Raw genomic sequence first — 19,548 nt, forward strand, 5'->3', positions numbered from 1 at the left:
CATTGCAGGAAGGATGTGAAGGGTGCAAATGCCACAATTGATGAGCTTTTTCCCCAGCAAGCAGATCTAGGTCCTGATGCTGATCTTGATAGAGCCGTAACACAAGTCAGTGAAGAATTAATAGATGATTATCCTACATCTGATCCACGGTGGGCTGAATCTGTACCTGAAGGTATGGTTCTTGCATGTAAAAAGCGGAACGATCCATGTTTTTGTTTATATTGGGTTAAGTCTACCTCAAGGGTAGCCCTTCACAAGATGCATTGCAAGGTTATTGCGGATATGCGTGGAACAGCTCTTTGCTGATAGTCTGCGCCTGAATTGAAGCCCAGGTGGTAAATATTTTGGTCTGTGCATGAACTAGAATAGGGATGTTGCAGGCAGAAGTCATTTGGGATGGAAAGAAATGACTAGGGCAGCCATTGAAATTAATACCAGGGAGGGGTGGAGTGCGCAACTAGCAATCCCCTTCTCCATGCAGTATGTCCTACGATGGCAGCCCAGCTAATCCCCAATTTTCCCAGCTTCTTTAACTCTTCAGCTAGGCCAGGGGTAGGCAACCTTGGCTCTTTTATGACTCATGGACTTCAACTCCCAGAATTCCTGAGCCAGCCATGCTGAGGGGAAAGGGTGAGGTTTCCATGCTGAGCCATGATGGCTCAGGAATTCTGGGAGTTGAAGTCCACGAGTCATAAAAGAGCCAAGGTTGCCTATCCCTGAGCTAGGCCAATGTTCCAGCGCAGGATATCCCACCAGCCTGCCCACTTTCTGATCTTGCTTGCATCTTTTCTTTCTTCCTCCTCCTTTCTTCAGCTTCCACTCTTGTTGTCCCACCATGGTAGATGCCATTGGCAGGTCTTCGTCTCTCCCACTTCATATCTTTCCTGTCCCTTCTTTCTCCTCCCTCTGGGATCGGTGCTGGAGAGTGTTGTCCACATTCTGGAGTTCACTTCAGGCCACAGGAAAATGCAGCAGGCTTGCCCTGCATCCCACATAAACTAAGCAGCTTATCCCTGAGCTGCCACCCATAGCCTAGTGTTGTCTGTATGCATCCAAAAGCTTTGAAGTGTTCCTTTCTTTATGTTGGGGACCAGAATGGAAACTTCACAGGCAAAAAATAAAGAGTATTGGGAAGAAAAAGAAATGTTTTCTTCCTATGTCAGTTATGTACATATGGTCACAATCTGTGGAAGGTTTTATATTTCTTTTTCCCATTTTGAATCTACAGCAGAGAATACTGAGTCCTAGAATTTTAGGCAGCCTCTTTTATTTTTGCCTTGGATGGTTGGGAATTCCCGTTGCTTTGCAGAAGTTGCCCAGGAATTCTTCTACAACACTATCCTCCCACGGGGACCGTCTTGATGTATTTAAATATAAATCCAAAAGTATAGCCAATCCTGTTTATTATTATTATTATTATTATTATTATTTTGGTCTGAAATGAATGTAGAGTGCATTGTGAAGCATGACCAACTTTCTCTTGGACCTGTTCAAGAGGGAGGGATGAAGGAAAGGACATTGGGAAGGTACAAGGACGAGCCTTGTAGGGGAAAGGGAGGGAAAGCATTGAGAAGATTGCTGGCAGGATATGTTATGGGGGAATGCTGGTGGCTAGCGAAGTAAGGAAGGTGTTGGGGAAATTGGGAGCGAACAGGCCTATAGATATGCCATACTGAGAGCTAGTGAGGAAAGAAGATGATGGCACATATCTGGGTTGCTTACTCACCCTATACATATTTTTGTATCTTCTAAATCACCCAAATGTACCTACTTCATTTTCAGCCAAGCATTGACTGATCCAATGACTCTAATGAAACTTCTGAAACCTGACGGTTTGTTCCACGTTCAAAACTGTAGTTGTTCAGTTGCATACCCACCCTGACCAAACATGCATTTTTTCAGAAATAATTGTTGTGATTCAGGGTCAGCCTGTGGGTTCGGCAGTTGGGTCGGACGACTCAGAGGAGGAGGAGGGGGGTGTTGAAGAGCTTGCTGAGGGGATTGGACAGCTTGATGAGAGCCCCCAGCAAGGCCCCTCCCACTTGGTCACCACGGAGACCCAGCTGTGTGAGCCTGACAGCGTGGATGAAGATGACCCACAGCTGGCCCTGTTCAAGGACGCCCGACGCAGGAGGCAGTCAGTCAGGAGTAAACAGAGGAAGGCAATGGGGCACCTCGGAAGGAGGCACAGAGAGGCCACGCCCTGAACTGTATTTAAGGGGAATGTGTGGGAGGGCTGGTTTGCTGAAGGCAACCACTTGGATTGTTCCTGCTTCTTAGCTCGTGTTTTATGGTTGGTGTCTTGTCTTGCTCTGTTTTATGTGAATAAATTTGGCAGGCTTTATTCCAGCCTCTTGCCGTTTGTAAAGGGGTTGTCCCTGCTTTTGTTGTAGGGCCGGTAGCAGGCTGGTACAGAACAATAATACATGATGGGAAGAAATAGGCAAAGACCTCTAAAACAGAGCTAAACTCAGAAAACCTGCATGCTGTGAATTCCTCTATTTAAAAAAATTGTTATATCATCCAATATAGTTTGAACACGAATACAGTATATTCAAAATGACAGATTTTTTTTCAACTTCCTAGAGTAGACAGGATCTTGATATGAAACTGTAGCTGAGCTTTATCCAAAGGAAAGAAATGTGGTGTTGTTAGATTCCCTTTATATAATACTAGTAAAAATATGCAAAAATCCAACAGGGCAGGCATGTCAAACTTGTGATGTCGCGCAACTTTTTCCCCATTGCCGGCAATGGGGTGGGTGCAGTTTTGGCGTGACGCATCCGGCCCACCGGCCAGCGGTTTGACATGCCTGCAATAGGGGATAAATAGTTTTTTTGGGGGGAAATGTGTTATATCAAATATTTATGCTAACTGAAAAGTAAAATTACATTTTCAAAGTTCAACTGCTCTTGATCATGTTTTTGTCCAGATGCAGCAAATTTTACCAACTCATCCATCATTATTCTTCACCAGCTGGATAATAAATCACAAGCACATTCTATGTACATTGATTTTCTTCGCCAAGTAAGTTCCTAATGCTACTGGAGAAAAATATGGCTAACAATGTGGCATACATTATTTTTATTTACAATTATCTCTATCTAAGGTTGATCTCTTTGGACAACTGGATTGTGTTCAAGTCAGAGGCATGCCAATGGCAACTCGATTACTACTTCGTGAACATGCAGAAAAATTAGCAGCAGCTATTGCTCTCAAGAATTACCATTACAGGTTGCCAGATCTCGTGAATTCTGCAATACAGATTGCTTTAAACAAAAGGGAAGATGACATTCCTTCAGGTCTAACACCTGCTGATGTTTTCTTCAGAGAGGTAAGAATTATTTGATATCTAGAAATACATGATTTTCTGCATGAATAGACCTTAAATATAAAGGTAAAGGTAAAGGTTCCCCCGCACATGCGTGCTAGTCGTTTCCGACTCTAGGGGCCGGTGCTCATCTCCGTTTCATAGCCGAAGAGCCAGCGTTTGTCCGAGGACGTCTCCGTGGTCATGTGGCCGGCATGACTAGACGCCAAAGGCGCACAGAACGCTGTTACCTTCCCACCGTAGTGGTCCCTATTTTTCTACTTGCATTTTTACGTGCTTTCGAACTGCTAGGTGGGCAGAAGCTGGGACGAGTAACAGGTGCTCACTCGGTTACGCGGCACTCGGGATTCGACCCGCCAAACTGCCGACCTTCTGATCGACAAGCTCAGCGTCCTAACCCACTGAGCCACCGCGTCCCTTACCTTAAATATATGAGGAGTCTAAAAGCATCCTAGTTATAATCCAGATGGCTTGGAACAAAGACAAAAAGTTAATAGAAGGCAGTCACGCCTTGATAATGAAAATTGAATGGAGAGATAAAATATGCTATATCTGCAAGATGGCCTTACAACCCAATGTCTTCAATAAATGGAGTACCAGTGTGACATTCTTTTGTTTTTCAGGTTTCTCAAGTAGATACTATTTTTGAATGCTTACTGGAGAAGGAAAAACAAGTCTTGAAGGATATGTCGGTTCAGTCTGAGGAATGGGGTGAAGTAGTTGTTGATGTAAACAATATCATAAAGGTATGATATCTGTGTTAACAATTGTGACAGAAACCTGCAAAGTTGATTATAACTAATGTTACACAAGCAGATTTCTATCCATCAGTGTGACTTAGCATTTTTTTTTACATCTCTCTGTATTTCTGTACATATTTTCTGAAGGACTCGTATGTTTCTATGGAGCACGTTTATGGAATGTGCAGGATAGTAGAGTGGAGTGAAGTTAGGGGGGCTCTCATCAGTAGCATCCTGGTGTCCACTTCTTTATATTACCCAGAAATCAAGCACATTTTAGATTTACTAAAGTCAGAGAAAATATCTTAGATCTTGTGATTTGAGTAGGACAAGTAACTGCATGATGAAATTTCTTGAACTGACGTTGGAGGAGTTTTAAACTGCTTAATCCACTATTGAGTTTAAATGTGGTGGCTAAATAATTAAAAGCAGGAATTTGATCAGTCCATTAAAAGTCAATTGAAGTGTGAATTGCTTTGTTTTGTTATATATCATAAAAGCCATAGTAAATATTAGTTCAAAGTGCAATGTATTTTACACACCAAGCATCTTGATGAAGAGACATAGATAGTTTCTACCAGAAACCTTGCAATCACATAATGTGCCTGGAGATAATTTCATAGTTGGAAACTGTCACCAAGAATCTCCTATGTCAAGTTTCCAAATTGTTTAATTTGTGGGTAATTAAACGTAAAAACTTCTAACTCAATTATATTAAATATTACTTGGCTTTTGTCTAGAGGCATTCATTTTTCCATATGCATACTTCCCTTTTATCTGTCAGTGGTCTATAATCCTTATAAAAATGACCATGTGAGTTCATAATAAGAATTATATTCATTTTAAAAAACTGGAATATTCCATAAAATAATTTTGACAAGATTTATTTTCTTTTGGGTTTTCTGTGAAGGATATGCTAAAAGCTGCTATCCAAGATCGCCAGTCAAAAATTGCTTTATATAAAATAAGAGATCCTACTAAAGTTGAACCTGAGAATGTACCTTGGACAGGTGAGAAAAATTAAAATGGCATTTGTGGTGTTTTGCTGCTAGTTTATAATGTGGTATTAGTTTTATGAGTCCTACATATACCTACTGTTATGTTAACCTTTTAACAATTCCCACCATTTTGTGTATTTAATCTGATAGAGGGACCTGTGTTTCTGATACCTATGACAGTTTTCCTATGGATAAAACTAAAAGTTTGTAAAAAAAAATGTGAACTGCCTTCATTTCTTAATTCCACCTCCTGTTGACATATTAATTTACTTAGCAGCAGTCTGATTCATGAGTTGGGAGTAATGCAGTTATTCATATACCCTAACTTAAGCACTTATTTGGTGGAGCAAAAGTATACTATGATGCTGATATTTGTACTGTGATGCTGATATTTGTACAAGGAACCTAAGGGAAGAAACCTAGAAGAGCCAATTTGGTCCTAGTGGTCAGGATAGAAACCAGAGGGTTGTGAATTCTAGTCCTACCTTAGGCCTGAGAACCAGATGGGTAACTCTCCCTCTCGGCCTAACCCACCTCACAGAATAGTTGCTGTGGGGAAAAGGAGAAGAGGAAGGAATATTATGTTTACTGCCTTGAGTTACTTACAAAGTAATAAAGGCGGGATAAAAATCTAAATAAACAAACCTTGTTTGAATGCATACGGGAGCATAAGTGGATCATTTTGAGCTCTAGAAATTTTTCCTTTTCTTTTATGAGTACAGCCTTTTCTGGTTGTTTTATGCCCATTCTTCTTGCTGGAAAGTCAGTCTGTTCTACTAAAAAATGCTGCTTTGCTTTACAAATGAATGAATTTACTCACGTATGTATTTCCCTTTTACTTGTAACTTATCTATGTATGTCAGTGGTAAAGTCAACTAGTAGAAATGTCATTCAAATGTTTTTATGGTCTTCTCAAGCATCTGTTGGTGTGCGAACAACCATAATGCAGCAACATGAAATCATTCTGAAGAAGGTTTATCCACAAGCTAATAGTAAGCTTCGTAGCACAGTGACAGAACAGCTGGTGGCACTGCTGGATTGCTTTCTGGATGGCTATGTTTCGCAGCTTAAATCTGTGGATCGGCCTGAGCATCAGGAACGTTATAACAGTCTGCTTGTAGAATACGAACAGAAAAGAATGGAATTATTGTTACCATTACGTAAGTGCTGATGTTTTTGTACAAGCTGATGTTTAAATTCCTAATAATAATTTGCAATATGAAATAAAAAAATGGTAAGGCATAAAAGACAGAGTGATAAGAAGAGCAGAATCTCTTTAGGTTTATAAGGCCGTATGAAAATCTGGCATATGAAACTAAAGCAAATACTCCCAAGGTGTTACTCTCTTTTCAGTTATTGTATGTTTATTCTAAACTTGAAGTTGTTTTTTTTTCTTTAAAAAAGAGATAATGGGCAAAATTATTTACAAGAATTATTATCTATTATAATTTTGCATTCAGTCACAATTATCAAGTGCTAATTTTTTAGTTAGGGCAGAGGAGCATAACTTTTTTCAGATAGATGGTCACTTACAGTGATATATCAGGAACTGCTTTATGCAAAATAGGCAAAAACTGCATTTAATTTGATTTAAATTTAATCAGATGTAACTTTATGAAGCCCAGCAGATGGCAGCATGTATTTGACTTTGGCCTATCTGAAAAAGATATGCAGCCTAAGATCTGCTTATCATTTAAATTTGAATATTTATTAATTACCCACTTTGCTTACTGTCAATCTGTTGTATATGGATAGAATAATATAATAATAGCAATCTTGGCTTTTTCATGTTTTATTTTGATTCAGATTCAGTATTTTGAGACTGGTTACAGTGTTTTAATTGTTGCTATGCTTGTACAACTGCCAGAATCATATTATATTAAAAGATCAACCATATAAATTTGTTAAATAAGTAAAGAGAGATAAAAGCCAAAACTAGCTATAGAAAGAAAAGATACTATCTGTCTACTTCGTTGCAAGGTAATGTCCACATATCTGATAGATGCTTCATGCATAAACTGTATTATGAAGAAAATCTTTTATTTTAATTTGACAATACTGTCTTATCTACACGTGATTACAGGATAGACATGTATGATCTGTTTGTGTTTTGTGTTTTTGTTGATTTTTGCACAGTTGTTCTCAAACAATATCAGCAAGCTGCTGCTCTTGCAGAAAAATATTGTGACTTTGATATTTTGGTACAACTATGTGAACAGACTGATAACCAAAGCAGATTACAACGCTACATGACCCAGTTTGCTGATCAGGTGAGGTATTAAAATGTTTACCATAGTGCAGTTTTGTCATTTAAGTCAGTGGTGCCCAAACTTTATGGCTTGACAACCCAAGGACAGACACAGGAAATGTGCACCAGCCAGCCGCTCGCATGGCCTGCTTCTGATAATGGGCCATGGCCTGTGGGTTGGGGACCCCTGATTTAAGGTCAACACTTACATAATTTTAATTTCAAAAGATACTTTTTTCCAATAGTTTCTCTAGAGCAGCAGTCCCCAACCTTTCTGGCTTGGCCGCCCAGCCAGGAGGGGGGCGGGGCGGGGTAGGCACTCCATTTGTGTGAGCAGTGGGTGCACATAATTACCGCTTGCACAAAAGAACTTTTACACCAAAGTTCAAGATGACGCTACTCACGCGAGGGGAGCTTTGTGTGCGAAGGCAAGTGGGCGCCGCTTGTGGGAAGGGAGTTTTGTGCGTGAGGGCAAGCAGCCCCTTGTGTGAGGAGAGCTTCGCATGCACTTGCCCACTGCTTGTGTGGCCTGGTTCTGAACAGGCCGCGGTCCGGTAATGGGCCGCGGCCCGGGGATTGGGGAACCCTGATCAAGAGGATTATCTGCCTCCTTAAATAACACCAGCTGCCTGCAATTAGTGCAGGTTCACATCCCACCAGGCTCAAGGTTGACTCAGCCTTCCATCCTTCCGAGGTAGGTAAAATGAGGACCCAGATTGTTGGGGGCAATAAGCTGACTTTGTAATAATGCCACTTGGGGTGTGTGTGAAAGCCCTAATAAGCAGGCATATACATAGAATGAAGGCTACTGCTAAGCTTGTAAGCCGCCCTGAGTCTTCGGAGAAGGGCGGGATATAAATGGAATAAAATAAAATAAATAAATAAATAAATTGTCCTATATTTCAAGTTATAGAGCATTATAGAGAGAATTGTCAGTTTTACTTTTATTCAAAAGGCTATTGTTCCAGTACTTGAACTGAAGAAATATGCATTATAAGTCAGGGTACAGATGTGCATTCTGCAGATATGTTAATTAAGCAAATCAAATCTCATGGGAACTTTTAGTATAACGTAAGAAGGCAGAGGACCAACATGTGTTCAGCTGCTTCAGGGTTGCATTGCCTATTCCTGCTTTAGAAATAACCACTTGATAACTATTTATTTATTATTGGGACTTATATGCCGCCCTATCTCCCGAAGGACTAGCACGGAAGCAGAGAAGGAATTGGCAGAGAAGCTAGAAAATAATGTTAAAGCAGGACAACAGTTTGCTGTTTGCATGTTTGAAGATATATTGAGCATTGACACGAGGGATTTAAAATTTCAGTTTTCAGACAGTGTATTAGGCTAATAAAGGACTTTTAAGGTAAACAATGCCTCAGAGTCACTTGAAAAGCCCATACGTCGGAAACTTGACAAGATGCTTGTTAGGAGCCAAGCTTTTTAGAAAAAAGAAATGAGTATTTTACACTTTCAAAGATCTATACTTCTGTTTCATAAGAAGACCATACTTTGCAAAGCCAATCCTTTTGCATATGTAATTTTATTTTTTAGAATTTTTCAGATTTTCTGTTTCGTTGGTATTTGGAAAAAGGGAAAAGAGGAAAACTCTTGTCACAGCCAATCGCTCAGCATGGCCAGTTGGCTAGCTTCTTACAAGCTCATGAACATCTCAGTTGGCTACATGACATCAATAGTAATGACATGGATAAGGTATGCTTTAAAATAATACAAGCTTCTTACTTTTCCCTTAGTCAGGGGAATGCGTACAATGTACATCCTTCTTCCCTCTGTCTTGATCCACTTGTGAAGCATATAGAAATTGGTAATATAAGGAACAAGTAATAATCTTTGCGTAATCGTGCAAACCTTTTGGTTATTTCTGTAAATTGGGGGGAGGGAAGGTTGCATTTAGGAGGAACAAGTTTCTTTCATGAGAAAAAAAAAGTCCACAGCTCTGCTTGTGTAGATTCACTGGATCTTTCTTTACGTAGAGCTTAAATTCGATTTTTACAGTATTCTTTGTTGCCAAAATTTATTATAAATCACATCAGTCCAAATTTTTTCCTTCAGTAATACTACCATGGTGTAGAAGAAATTTTGGGTTGAATTATATAATGCAAATTTAGAACAAGAAGGATCTATGACATAATTTCATTATTTCAGACTCTGCCCCAAAAGTAATAAATAAGTATTCCAAACAAAAGTACTTAATAGAGCACTTTTATACAACTATTTTTCCCTTGAATTTACTAGGTTAACTTGTTTTAACTGCTAGATCAAACTGGCTCTCTTTTAGTGTGTTCTTCATTCTTATTATGAAACTGGTATTTTAAATATTATGACGTCTCTTCTCATTTTGTGCAGAAGCTTAGTATGTCAGAAATATATTTTATAGTAGTTCTTGTCTTGATGGTTTTTCCATTTTCAGTGACTATTTTAATCTTAAAAAATCCTTATGTTCTTATCCTAGGGGTAGGCAACCTCGGCTTTTTTATGACTCATGGACTTCAACTCCCAGAATTCCTGAGTCAAGTCCATGAGTCATAAAAGAGCCAAGGTTGCCTACCCCTGTCTTATCCTTACTTTTTTTTATGTTGTTCCCAAATAATTACAGGACGCTGCTCAGCTAAAAAGAGGATTTTTCTTCATCATCTCAGAATTTGAATATATAGTTATGTACTAGTAATTTCAAGTACAACTGGTTTGGGAAATCTGTATCAATATTTTTAAATAACTTTGCAATTTAGGTCCCTGTACCTATAATCATTCTTGAAACAGAGATGAGCACTGGCCCCTAAAGTTGGACACAACTGGACAGTGGAAACCTTTCTCTTTACCTTTTTCTTGTTGTTGTTCTTCCACGGCTTTACTTTTTCAAAGCTTTATCTAATTGGAACTATTTTGGTCACTTTTAGGCTTACAGAACACTCCAGAATTTAGCAAATACAGAAACAAGATACTTTGCAAAGAAGAAAACTCTTCTTGGATTAAGTAAACTATCTGTGCTAGCTTCCGATATCTCAGCTGTGATGCTTAATGAGAAAATTGAAGGTATTTTTTTAAGCTAAACTTTAAAACTATGCCACACTTACACAGAGAAACCCTTTATGCTGGTCCTCATTGAAATGGTTCTGTTGCCACTATCATCAGTAATGATTCTTTCTTCTTCCATATATGCAAGAAATTGTTGAACAAGAATGTTTTTTACTACATCAAGAAACCCTTCCTGAACAGTTGTTGGCAGAGAAAAAGATGACACTCAATGAAATGCCGGTTTTAAGTGCCCCACAGCTCATTGAGGTATTTACTGTATTTTTAATTAATGGGATTTTTGTATCTATCGAAAGGGAATTCCATTTTTTTAAAGAAAGCACCAACATTAACCTGTGTTAACATTGTAATATATTTTTTCTAAAGAATTATATATTATTCTAAAATGCTGAGAACTGAAATCCATTTAAAAAGAATTTGTGTTGAAGCTAGTATGAAACTTGCTCTGAAATTTTGACTTCAAAGCCCAAACAGTAATGTATCAGTGTCTTATGTATAGTACATGATGAACAGTATCATTGACTTGAATATTGTGCACTTGTTTGGAAATTGGCCATACCAGGTTGTTACTTACTTACTTGCAGTTGTGTCTGCTTGCCTTGTATCAAAGCAGTTCAGCTTAGTAAGGTTCCACTGTCTCTCAAATGTGAAAACCTCAAATTTTCATTAGTCAGAATGACCCATAAGTTGTGTAGCTGCAGTACTTTTTAACAGCACATTCATAAAATCATCAATGTATTTAAAGTAATAGCCCAAGACTGTATGAACATTTGAATTTTTCTTTCCCCATCACATGCATATGCACACAAAAACGTGGTGCTGTCTATATCATGTGATTCAAAATATAAAACATCTTGTGGGTGGATAAATCTTAATTTGTTACTCTCCAGGTTTATCACAAATAATTCTGTGTCGCTACTACTTCCACAGTATTATACACAATGTCTTCAAGTTATCCAAACTTGCAAGTAATTTTATAATTGCAAGTTACAACAGAAGAAAACTGTCAACTTTATCAGTCTCGTTTAAATGATCATTTGAAGATTCAAGTACAGATAGTCCTCAACTTACAGCCACAATTGAGCCCAAAATTTCTATTGCTAAGTGAGACATTTATTAAGTGAATTTTACGAGCTTTCTTGCCACAGTTGATAAGTGAAACACTGCAGTTGTTTAGGTAGTAACAGGGTTGTTAAGGGAATCTGGCTTCTCCATTGACTTTGCTTGTCAGAAGGTCACAAAAGTTGACCACATGACCACAGGACATTACAACTGTCAGAAATATGAGTCAGTAGCCAAGTGTCTGAATTTTGACCTCATGACCATGGAGTTGCTGCAAAGGTGGTAAATGTGAAAACAATCACAAATCACTTTTTTTCAGTGTTGCTGTAAATTCAAGCGGTCACTAAATGAACTGTTGTAAGTCAAGGACTATCCGTACTGGCAAATTTTTTTTTATTACATTTATATCCCGCCCTTCTCCGAAGACTCAGGGCGGCTTACAAGCTTAACAGTAGCCTTCATTCTATGTATATGCCTGCTTGTTAGGGCTTTCACACACACACCCCAAGCGGCATTATTACAAAGTCAGCTTAATTGCCCCCAACAATCTGGGTCCTCATTTTACCTACCTCGGAAGGATGGAAGGCTGAGTCAACCTTGAGCCTGGTGGGATGCGAACCTGCACTAATTACAGGCAGCTGGTGTTACTTAAGGAGGCATTAGCTGGTGTTGCAGGCAGCTGGTGTTACTTAAGGAGGCATTAGCCCTCTGCTCCACCAAGGCTCTTTTCTGAGATAGATAGTTGTGCTTTTCTGTGTTTGTTCCATTCACTTACATGCAACCAATTAATGATTTAATTGAACTTGAGTGTCATGTTAATATGTTATAAGACTCATAACCAGGTGCCCAGATTTACCATGGTGAAATAGGCATCCACATGAATTGAATAAGTTATCATTTATCAATCTTACACACAATGGCTATAACGTGGAAAGCATATCTAAAGGTTTATCCCGCTCCCTTATTCTCAGTGGAATTGAGGCATATTTCAGTGAAAAGAAGTTAAAATACAGGGAGACACACACACACCCTCCCACAGCAAGTTCTAATTTTTGTGTTCGTCCTTTCAAAACAACAGCTGTACATATGTGATGAGAACAGGAAAGCTAACGAGTATGACTTCAAGAAGGCACTGGATCTGCTGGAATATATTGATCAGGTATGAAATTTAATGAGAGTTTGTTGTGTGATGCTGATTTTCAGTGAAGGTGTATACACAATTATACAAATTCTTTATGACAGCTGATAGAATACCACTAAGTGTTATTCTAAGGACCCAGCTTGGGAAGGTATTGTTATTAGTAGTATTAGTATTATCCACAACTTTATGAATTTCTGTTCCAGCAATTTTATTTATTTAAAGTATTTGAGACAGTTCTTCTTTGTAAAATTTCCACAATGGTTCACAGAGATATTTTTAAAAATACAAAATAAACTTTTGTAAAATAATGATAATAAAAGATTAAGAAAGGTTAACATAAAAGATACTGAACACACCAGTTTAGGATATGACTTATTCCGGAGGGTAAATTATTTCACAGGATAGCTGCCATCTCGTTAAAGATATATTGATGACTGTACTGGCTCTAAACATATTGTCTCTGTTTGCCTCAATACATATGCATATTTCATTCACAAACACTGATAAAAAAATGTAGTGCATTGTCCATGGAGAAAAAAATAGAATGCAATTTTTCCTCTGCATAAGGAACTCTTTTTCACTGCTCAATTCAGGAAGATGACATTGTTTTTTCATGTGTTAGACTTATCTTCCACCTTTTCTTCACATGTTCTTTACAACAGCTTCCTTTGAGGTAGATTGGATTAACCCAAGAATGACCCCAAATCACCAGTTTTGCTACTGGGGCTAAGGTAGACTAGAATCTGAGTGTGTTGTGTCCTAATCTGACACTTAATCAGCACATCATGCTCTCCCACTGATGTACCAGAAAAGAGGCTTAATCTCACGTGATAAACACATACATACATAACTGCTCTAATAATCAAACAGTGCACTGTGCGGACAAGTTCTGCAGAGCCATACAGAGAACCGGGATGCCGTATCCTGCCTGTATGTGAGAGGATGCATTGTAAATGGCCATTGCTGAATTAACTGTATGAAGCATGGCAAGGGAACGTTCGGATAGTATTGCGTTTCACCCACAACCTAAAGTCAAGAATTTAATCAAGTCTGTTCATCTCTGAGAAAAAAAGTCTTTTCTTAAAATCCAACTTTTCTTTACCATTCTGGTTCCTGTAGAACACTAATAGTAGTTACATATTGCACAAGCTTCTGTGCTCCCAGTCTCTGGCTAACCTGCCATTTCACTGTCTACCTGCCATATTATTCAGATTTATCAGATAGCATTGCCCCTACCCTGGGTGACACCCATAATGGTGTTGTGTAGCCTACCCCTTGCTTTTCTTATAATGCTTCATAGTTTCTTAAGCCTACAATTTTCTGAAATTTATTCTTTAAAACACATCATTATTTTGTTACTTTGTTTTGCTAGCATAAGTATTCAACCAAATATGGTTATAATACGTAATTTATTTCCTGAAATTAAAAATGCAATTTAACGTTATTTCTTTTTTTTAAATGAAGGCAGAGGAAGTGGACATAAATTATCTTAAACTTAAAATACTTTGTAAAGCTCTCCTCAGAGATGGGTAAGTGAAAGCAGTTTAATGTGTTTAATGTATTCATTTACAACATTTGTATCCATGATACAGGCAAAACAGTTCCTAGAGTAGCTTCCACAAAATCAGTAGCAAATGCAATAATCTCTGTTTTCTGGTCTTCATCTTCAAAAGTTTTGACAAGGGATGAGAAGCAATGGAAAACAGATAGATTTGGACACCAGTTCTTGCAAGTATAATACAAAAGGCTGAATGCAAGCAGTTCCTGAAAGGATGGAGACAGATTAGGTTAAGTCTTCCAGAAGAATTCATGAATTGACTCTGCTTTCCATCTCTCCTTCCATTTTTGAGGGCATCGTTGATTTCAGTTAATACTTTTTTGGAGTAGCCTTCCAATCTCTTCCAGTTTCTAATATCAAACTGAATACTTAGGTAGAACATTCCAAAATCAGGGCACCACTGTCAAGAAGAGATTTCCTTTATGGAAAGGGGAAGTTGATAGAATAGTAGGTGTTCTTTGGGCAAGTGAAAGGCTGTGCAAAGTTACAATTAATTAAACTATTGGAAGGGCTAGAATTACAAACTGGGGATTCACTAAAAGTGTAGCAGTTTCAGTGAAAGGGGTGCCTAGCTTCTCAACCTAGCTCTTAAACCATTATACCATTGTGCCCTTTTTATACAATCTTTTTATACAATCTTTCTACATTCATACAGCTAAATGTTTACTTAAAATTTGCCTTTCTATTTGAAGATCCATCATTGCAGATAACAAAATCTGCTCCCTTCCTCTTCTGAAAAGCTACTCACCTTTCTGAACTACTCATGTTTAGTTTCCAAGTTTTGAAGGCGTAGATGAATGGATGATAAAAAAGACTCAGTACTGTGCTTCAGACTGGATAAAAAGCAATAACAGTGACTCCCCTCAAAATTTTGAGGGGTTGTGTAAAATATTTATTCCAAAGAAATATATTGACAGAATTCCATGGATGTGGTTCGGGAACAATTTGACAGAATGTACACTTGGAGCATGGACTAAACTTCCTAGTCACAATAGTATAATGCAGCAACACAGACGTATTAAATAATTTGGCATTAAAAAGCTGATTATTTCAATTGTAGATCAATGATGATGATGATGAAGAAGAAAAGAGTACAGCTTTTTTTCTTGCCAATTCTATATTAGAGAAGTCAGTCCTGTTCTAACTTTTCCATCCATATGTTTTGCTAAGTCATTAATTCTAATGAAATATATGAATGGTGAATTCATATTGCCTAAGCAGTTTTCCACCTGCCTTTCCCTCTCTAGTCTACTCCAGCCTTCTGTACAAATTGGGGGGAGGCTTCACTAAGGCTAAGAAAACTCTGTTTCCTGATTAATCCTTGTCTTCTGGTAGAAGAATCTAGTTACATACCGTAATTCCAAATCTGATTAAAAAGCTATCCGTAACTTTTTCCCTTAAATTATTAAATTTAATCTTTTTATATTTTAATACTGCATTGAAAAACAGAAATGCAATGCTTGCTGAAATTTGAAGATGATAATAATAATAATAATAATAATAATAATAATAATAATAATAATAATAAATAATAATAATAATAAATAATAATAATAAATAATAATAATTTAATTTCTATACCGCCCTTCTCCCGAAGGACTCAGGGCGGTGTACAGGGCATAATAAAATAATAAAGGATGCAAATGAAAATGAGAAATATAAACGTAGGAAAAAACAGTTCAGTGGAAATTTAGATTACGGTAATACATTGCATGTTAATAGTCTTTAAAATATATTTGTTTGGGTTCTTTTACATTTTGACATTATAGCTGGTCCAGTTCAGAAGGCAAAGATGATCCAATTGAAACATCTAAAGACAGTATATTTGTGAAAATACTACAAAAGCTGATAAAAGAAGGTATATTTTATTGAAATATATTCAGAAACATAATTTCAGTCTCCTGCTTAAACATTGTCATGCAAATATTAGTTATATATCAAAGTTATAGAATATAATATGACAGCCATGAATTTAGTACAGTATATCGCTGGCCAAATTAAAGGCAACAGAAATGCTATGTATAGCTTTAATATGCAATGTAACTATAATGTTAAGAGGGAAAAATCATTATTATTCCTGTTTAAATAAGTTATACTAAAATTAAGTATAGAGTTGCATGTTGCCCAAACATCTATAATATCTAACAGCTATTTTTATTGTAGGAGTTCAACTTGGCGAATATCTGCCTGATGTGAAAGATTTGATGCAGTCAGATGAACTTGGACATTTAAAGTACAATCCTTACTTTGAATTTGTTCTGAAAGCAAATTATGAATTGTATGTTAGAGATCAGGCATGAGAAATTTTAAATGTTAGTAAGCCAGCTTCTTTTTTATATTGTGCATTGTTTTTGCAATAAAGTCTCAGTTCTAACCAATAACACGTCTGATTCACAACGATTAAACACTGAAGCCCAATCAAAAAGGTTATGTTCTCATTATACAAAAAAGAAAGTTGAACAAAATATTAAAAAAATCTGCAAGCAGTAAGTTTATAACGAATTCTATAAACAGTATGTTTCTAAACAATAATCCAACTTCTTACTTGTGCTGCTGTTTTGTAGTGAATATAATTGTTCATGCAGTGTGAGAAATGTTGACTTTTCATCTTGTAATATACACTTAAATTCTTAAATATATAAACGACTGAATTCAAGTGCTCACCATGTAATGAAGTTCTATTACAATCTAAGTAATGACACACAGGCTAGAAAGTAGTTCTGCAGGTGCTTCTCCTGGAAATGTCTCTTCTCTACTTGATAATTAGCTTGGTTTTGGTAGCTTACAATCCACAACATTTTACCATGGTAGTGCATAAAGAAAAGAGGGAGTAATATAAATTAACTTAGTTCCTTAATCTGACAAATATCACGGAATTGTCCCTACAGCCTGCTCAACATGTACAGAGTAACTGCAAAACCAATTTGCATCGACTTTTTTATGTCTTAGTTAAATGCCTCTAGAATTTGATCCAACAGCTGAGAAGGTCATAAGTTAAATCAGTTGAGGAGAATCCTATGTCCAGTTTTAAAAGTACAACTATCATTCCATGGCTTCCTTTCTTGCTGTCCTAATAGAGCTCTAAGAATGGAAATGCTGAATACATATGGAAGAATATGCTTACCTCGAAATGTTCAAACGAATGTAGTTAATATACAATATTTATTTATATTACCCCTACTGGAAGATTAAACAGAATATCCAAAGTATGTTGGGATTTTCAGAATATGCGATTGCAAAAGGAACATGCAACCTCAAGTTATTAATACAAAGTTAAAATCATTGAAACCTAGTAATGAAATAAATCTGACAAAAGACCAAATTTTTATTCTGCTTTCTTGATTAAAAAAGTGGAAAGTGCTCTAGTCTGATTAAAGTCCACCTGCAGCTTTTCATTTCAGTCCAAACTATCATCTGTTTTGATATGTAAAGTGCTACGTAATCTGAATTTTCTAGAAATTCTGTCCACATTAACGTTTCCCCAAAAGATAAAACAGCTTTTCTCTAATTATTCAGAATAAACTGCAGGTTCTGAGTTCATGAAAATGTGTTATCCACATATTTGTTAGAATTTTTATGAGAAAAATAAAGTCCTGTTTTGGGCAGTTTACCAAGAAACTCGTCTCAGCAAGTTCAGTAGAAAGTATTCCCATGGAAGCATGTAGTGGTATAAATGTAGAGCAGGGGTGTCAAACTGCCAGCCCATGGGCCGGACGCGTCGCAACGAAACCACACCCACCCCATTGCCGGCAATGGGGAAAAAGCTCCGATATGTCGTGCGACATCACGTGACATCGCGGGTTTGACATGTCTGATGTAGAGGGATCTCAGAGTTCTAGTGGACAATCACTTAAATATGAGCCAGCTGTGTGCTGCACCTGCCAAAAAAGCCAACACAATGCTAGGCTGCATTAACAGGGATAGAATCAAGATGTATTAATACCACTTTAAAATGCCTTGGTAAGACCATACTTGGAATACTACATCCAGTTTTGGTCACCATGATGTAAAAAAGATGTTGAGACTCTAGAAAGAGTACAGAGAAGAGCAACAAAGATGATTAGGGGATTGGAGGCTAAAACATATAAGGAACAGTTCCTGGAATTGGGTATGTCTAGTTTAATAAAGAGAAGGACGAGGGGGGACATGATAGCAGTGTTCCAATATCTCAGGGGTTACCACAAAGAAGAGGGAGTCAAGCTATTCTCCAAGCACCTGAAGGCAGGACAAGAAGCAATGGATGGAAACTCATCAAAGAGAGAAGCAACTTAGAACAAAGGAGAAATTTCCTGACAGAACAATTAATCAGTGGAATAACTTGCCTCCCAAAGCTGTGAATGTTCCAACACTGGAATTTTTTAAGAAGAGACTGGTCAGTAATTAGTCTGAAATGGTATAGGGTTTTCTGCCTGAGCAGGGGGTTGGACTAGATGACCTCCAAGGTTCCTTCCAACATTGTTATTAATGCAAAACCTGAACTCTGGGAAATTATTTCACTTAATGAGTAGCCTCTAGTCTAGAATGATTGAGATACAGGTATATGTACAGATGTCTACAACTGGCAATTTCATTCCAAAATAGTCTTATTTTTATACTTAAAAATTATATATTAAATTGCATAGCTGTCACGTATTTCTAGTATTAAAACAATGGAATATATTGAGCTGGGGATTAGTATTAGACATTAAATTGATCACAATATAAATGGAATTATTCATCTATTTATTAAATTTATATGTCACCCATTTCACCGTTGAGTCACTCTGAATAATGAAGTTTTAATTTATACATTCCTCTACATATATGGCTGACACTCTTGGTTCTATTTTGTGTTGGTGTAACTGTATGCACTGGAATTCAGCGCTTTCAGCCACACACCATATTTCTCAGTTCAAGTTAAGCCTCTCTGTCTACTAATAGAAGTACAAAGTACAGAAATGAGTAGCCAATTTTTTTCCTGAAAAATGGCTGAAAATCATCTGAATCAGATGATCTTATATATAAAAAAATACAAATGTGTTTTGATTTCAGTAGAGGTATTTGTTTTGCTGGAAGCACAGGATTGGTTTAATGGGGGGAAAAATGGATCAATTGAATACATTCATGGAATATCTTGCAATAATTGCTGTCAATTCCTTTCATCGGAAAGCTGTTGCCTCACATGATTGTTAGGAAAAACAGGAGGAGTCAGCACTATTAAGCATCACATTAAGTTCCCAAATGAAAGGCGGCATATAAATAAATAAAATATATGCATATTAATTCCTCAGCAGTTATTTAAACTTACAAGAGAGGCAGCATTTGTAACAAATCACAGTGTGTTGTTAACACTTCTGTCACTATTCAACTCCACTGCAATGGGAAAGTAGAATTTCTACTGTACTTTCAATTAATGAAAACTGGGTGGCAAGACTAA

The 19,548-nt window shown here is 37.3% G+C and overlaps 1 protein-coding gene across 1 annotated transcript in view; it reads left to right on the forward strand.

Annotated features, from left to right (window-relative positions):
- The window catches only part of NUP133 (nucleoporin 133), a 31,584-nt gene extending 13,968 nt beyond the window's left edge, over window positions 1–17,616 (forward strand). The window contains exons 13-26 of the mRNA XM_083367957.1: window positions 9–172; window positions 2,933–3,027; window positions 3,110–3,334; window positions 3,955–4,077; window positions 4,982–5,081; window positions 5,987–6,229; window positions 7,206–7,339; window positions 8,872–9,030; window positions 10,236–10,371; window positions 10,502–10,620; window positions 12,512–12,592; window positions 14,039–14,103; window positions 15,902–15,990; window positions 16,296–17,616. Of these exons, the coding sequence (XP_083224083.1) occupies window positions 9–172; window positions 2,933–3,027; window positions 3,110–3,334; window positions 3,955–4,077; window positions 4,982–5,081; window positions 5,987–6,229; window positions 7,206–7,339; window positions 8,872–9,030; window positions 10,236–10,371; window positions 10,502–10,620; window positions 12,512–12,592; window positions 14,039–14,103; window positions 15,902–15,990; window positions 16,296–16,432 (1,870 nt within the window). The 3' untranslated portion in view covers window positions 16,433–17,616. The remainder of the gene's footprint in view (window positions 1–8; window positions 173–2,932; window positions 3,028–3,109; window positions 3,335–3,954; window positions 4,078–4,981; window positions 5,082–5,986; window positions 6,230–7,205; window positions 7,340–8,871; window positions 9,031–10,235; window positions 10,372–10,501; window positions 10,621–12,511; window positions 12,593–14,038; window positions 14,104–15,901; window positions 15,991–16,295) is intronic.
- Window positions 17,617–19,548: the final 1,932 nt, after the last annotated feature.

Source organism: Vipera ursinii (assembly GCF_947247035.1).
Source record: "Vipera ursinii genome assembly, chromosome: 1".
NCBI lineage: Eukaryota > Metazoa > Chordata > Lepidosauria > Squamata > Viperidae > Vipera > Vipera ursinii.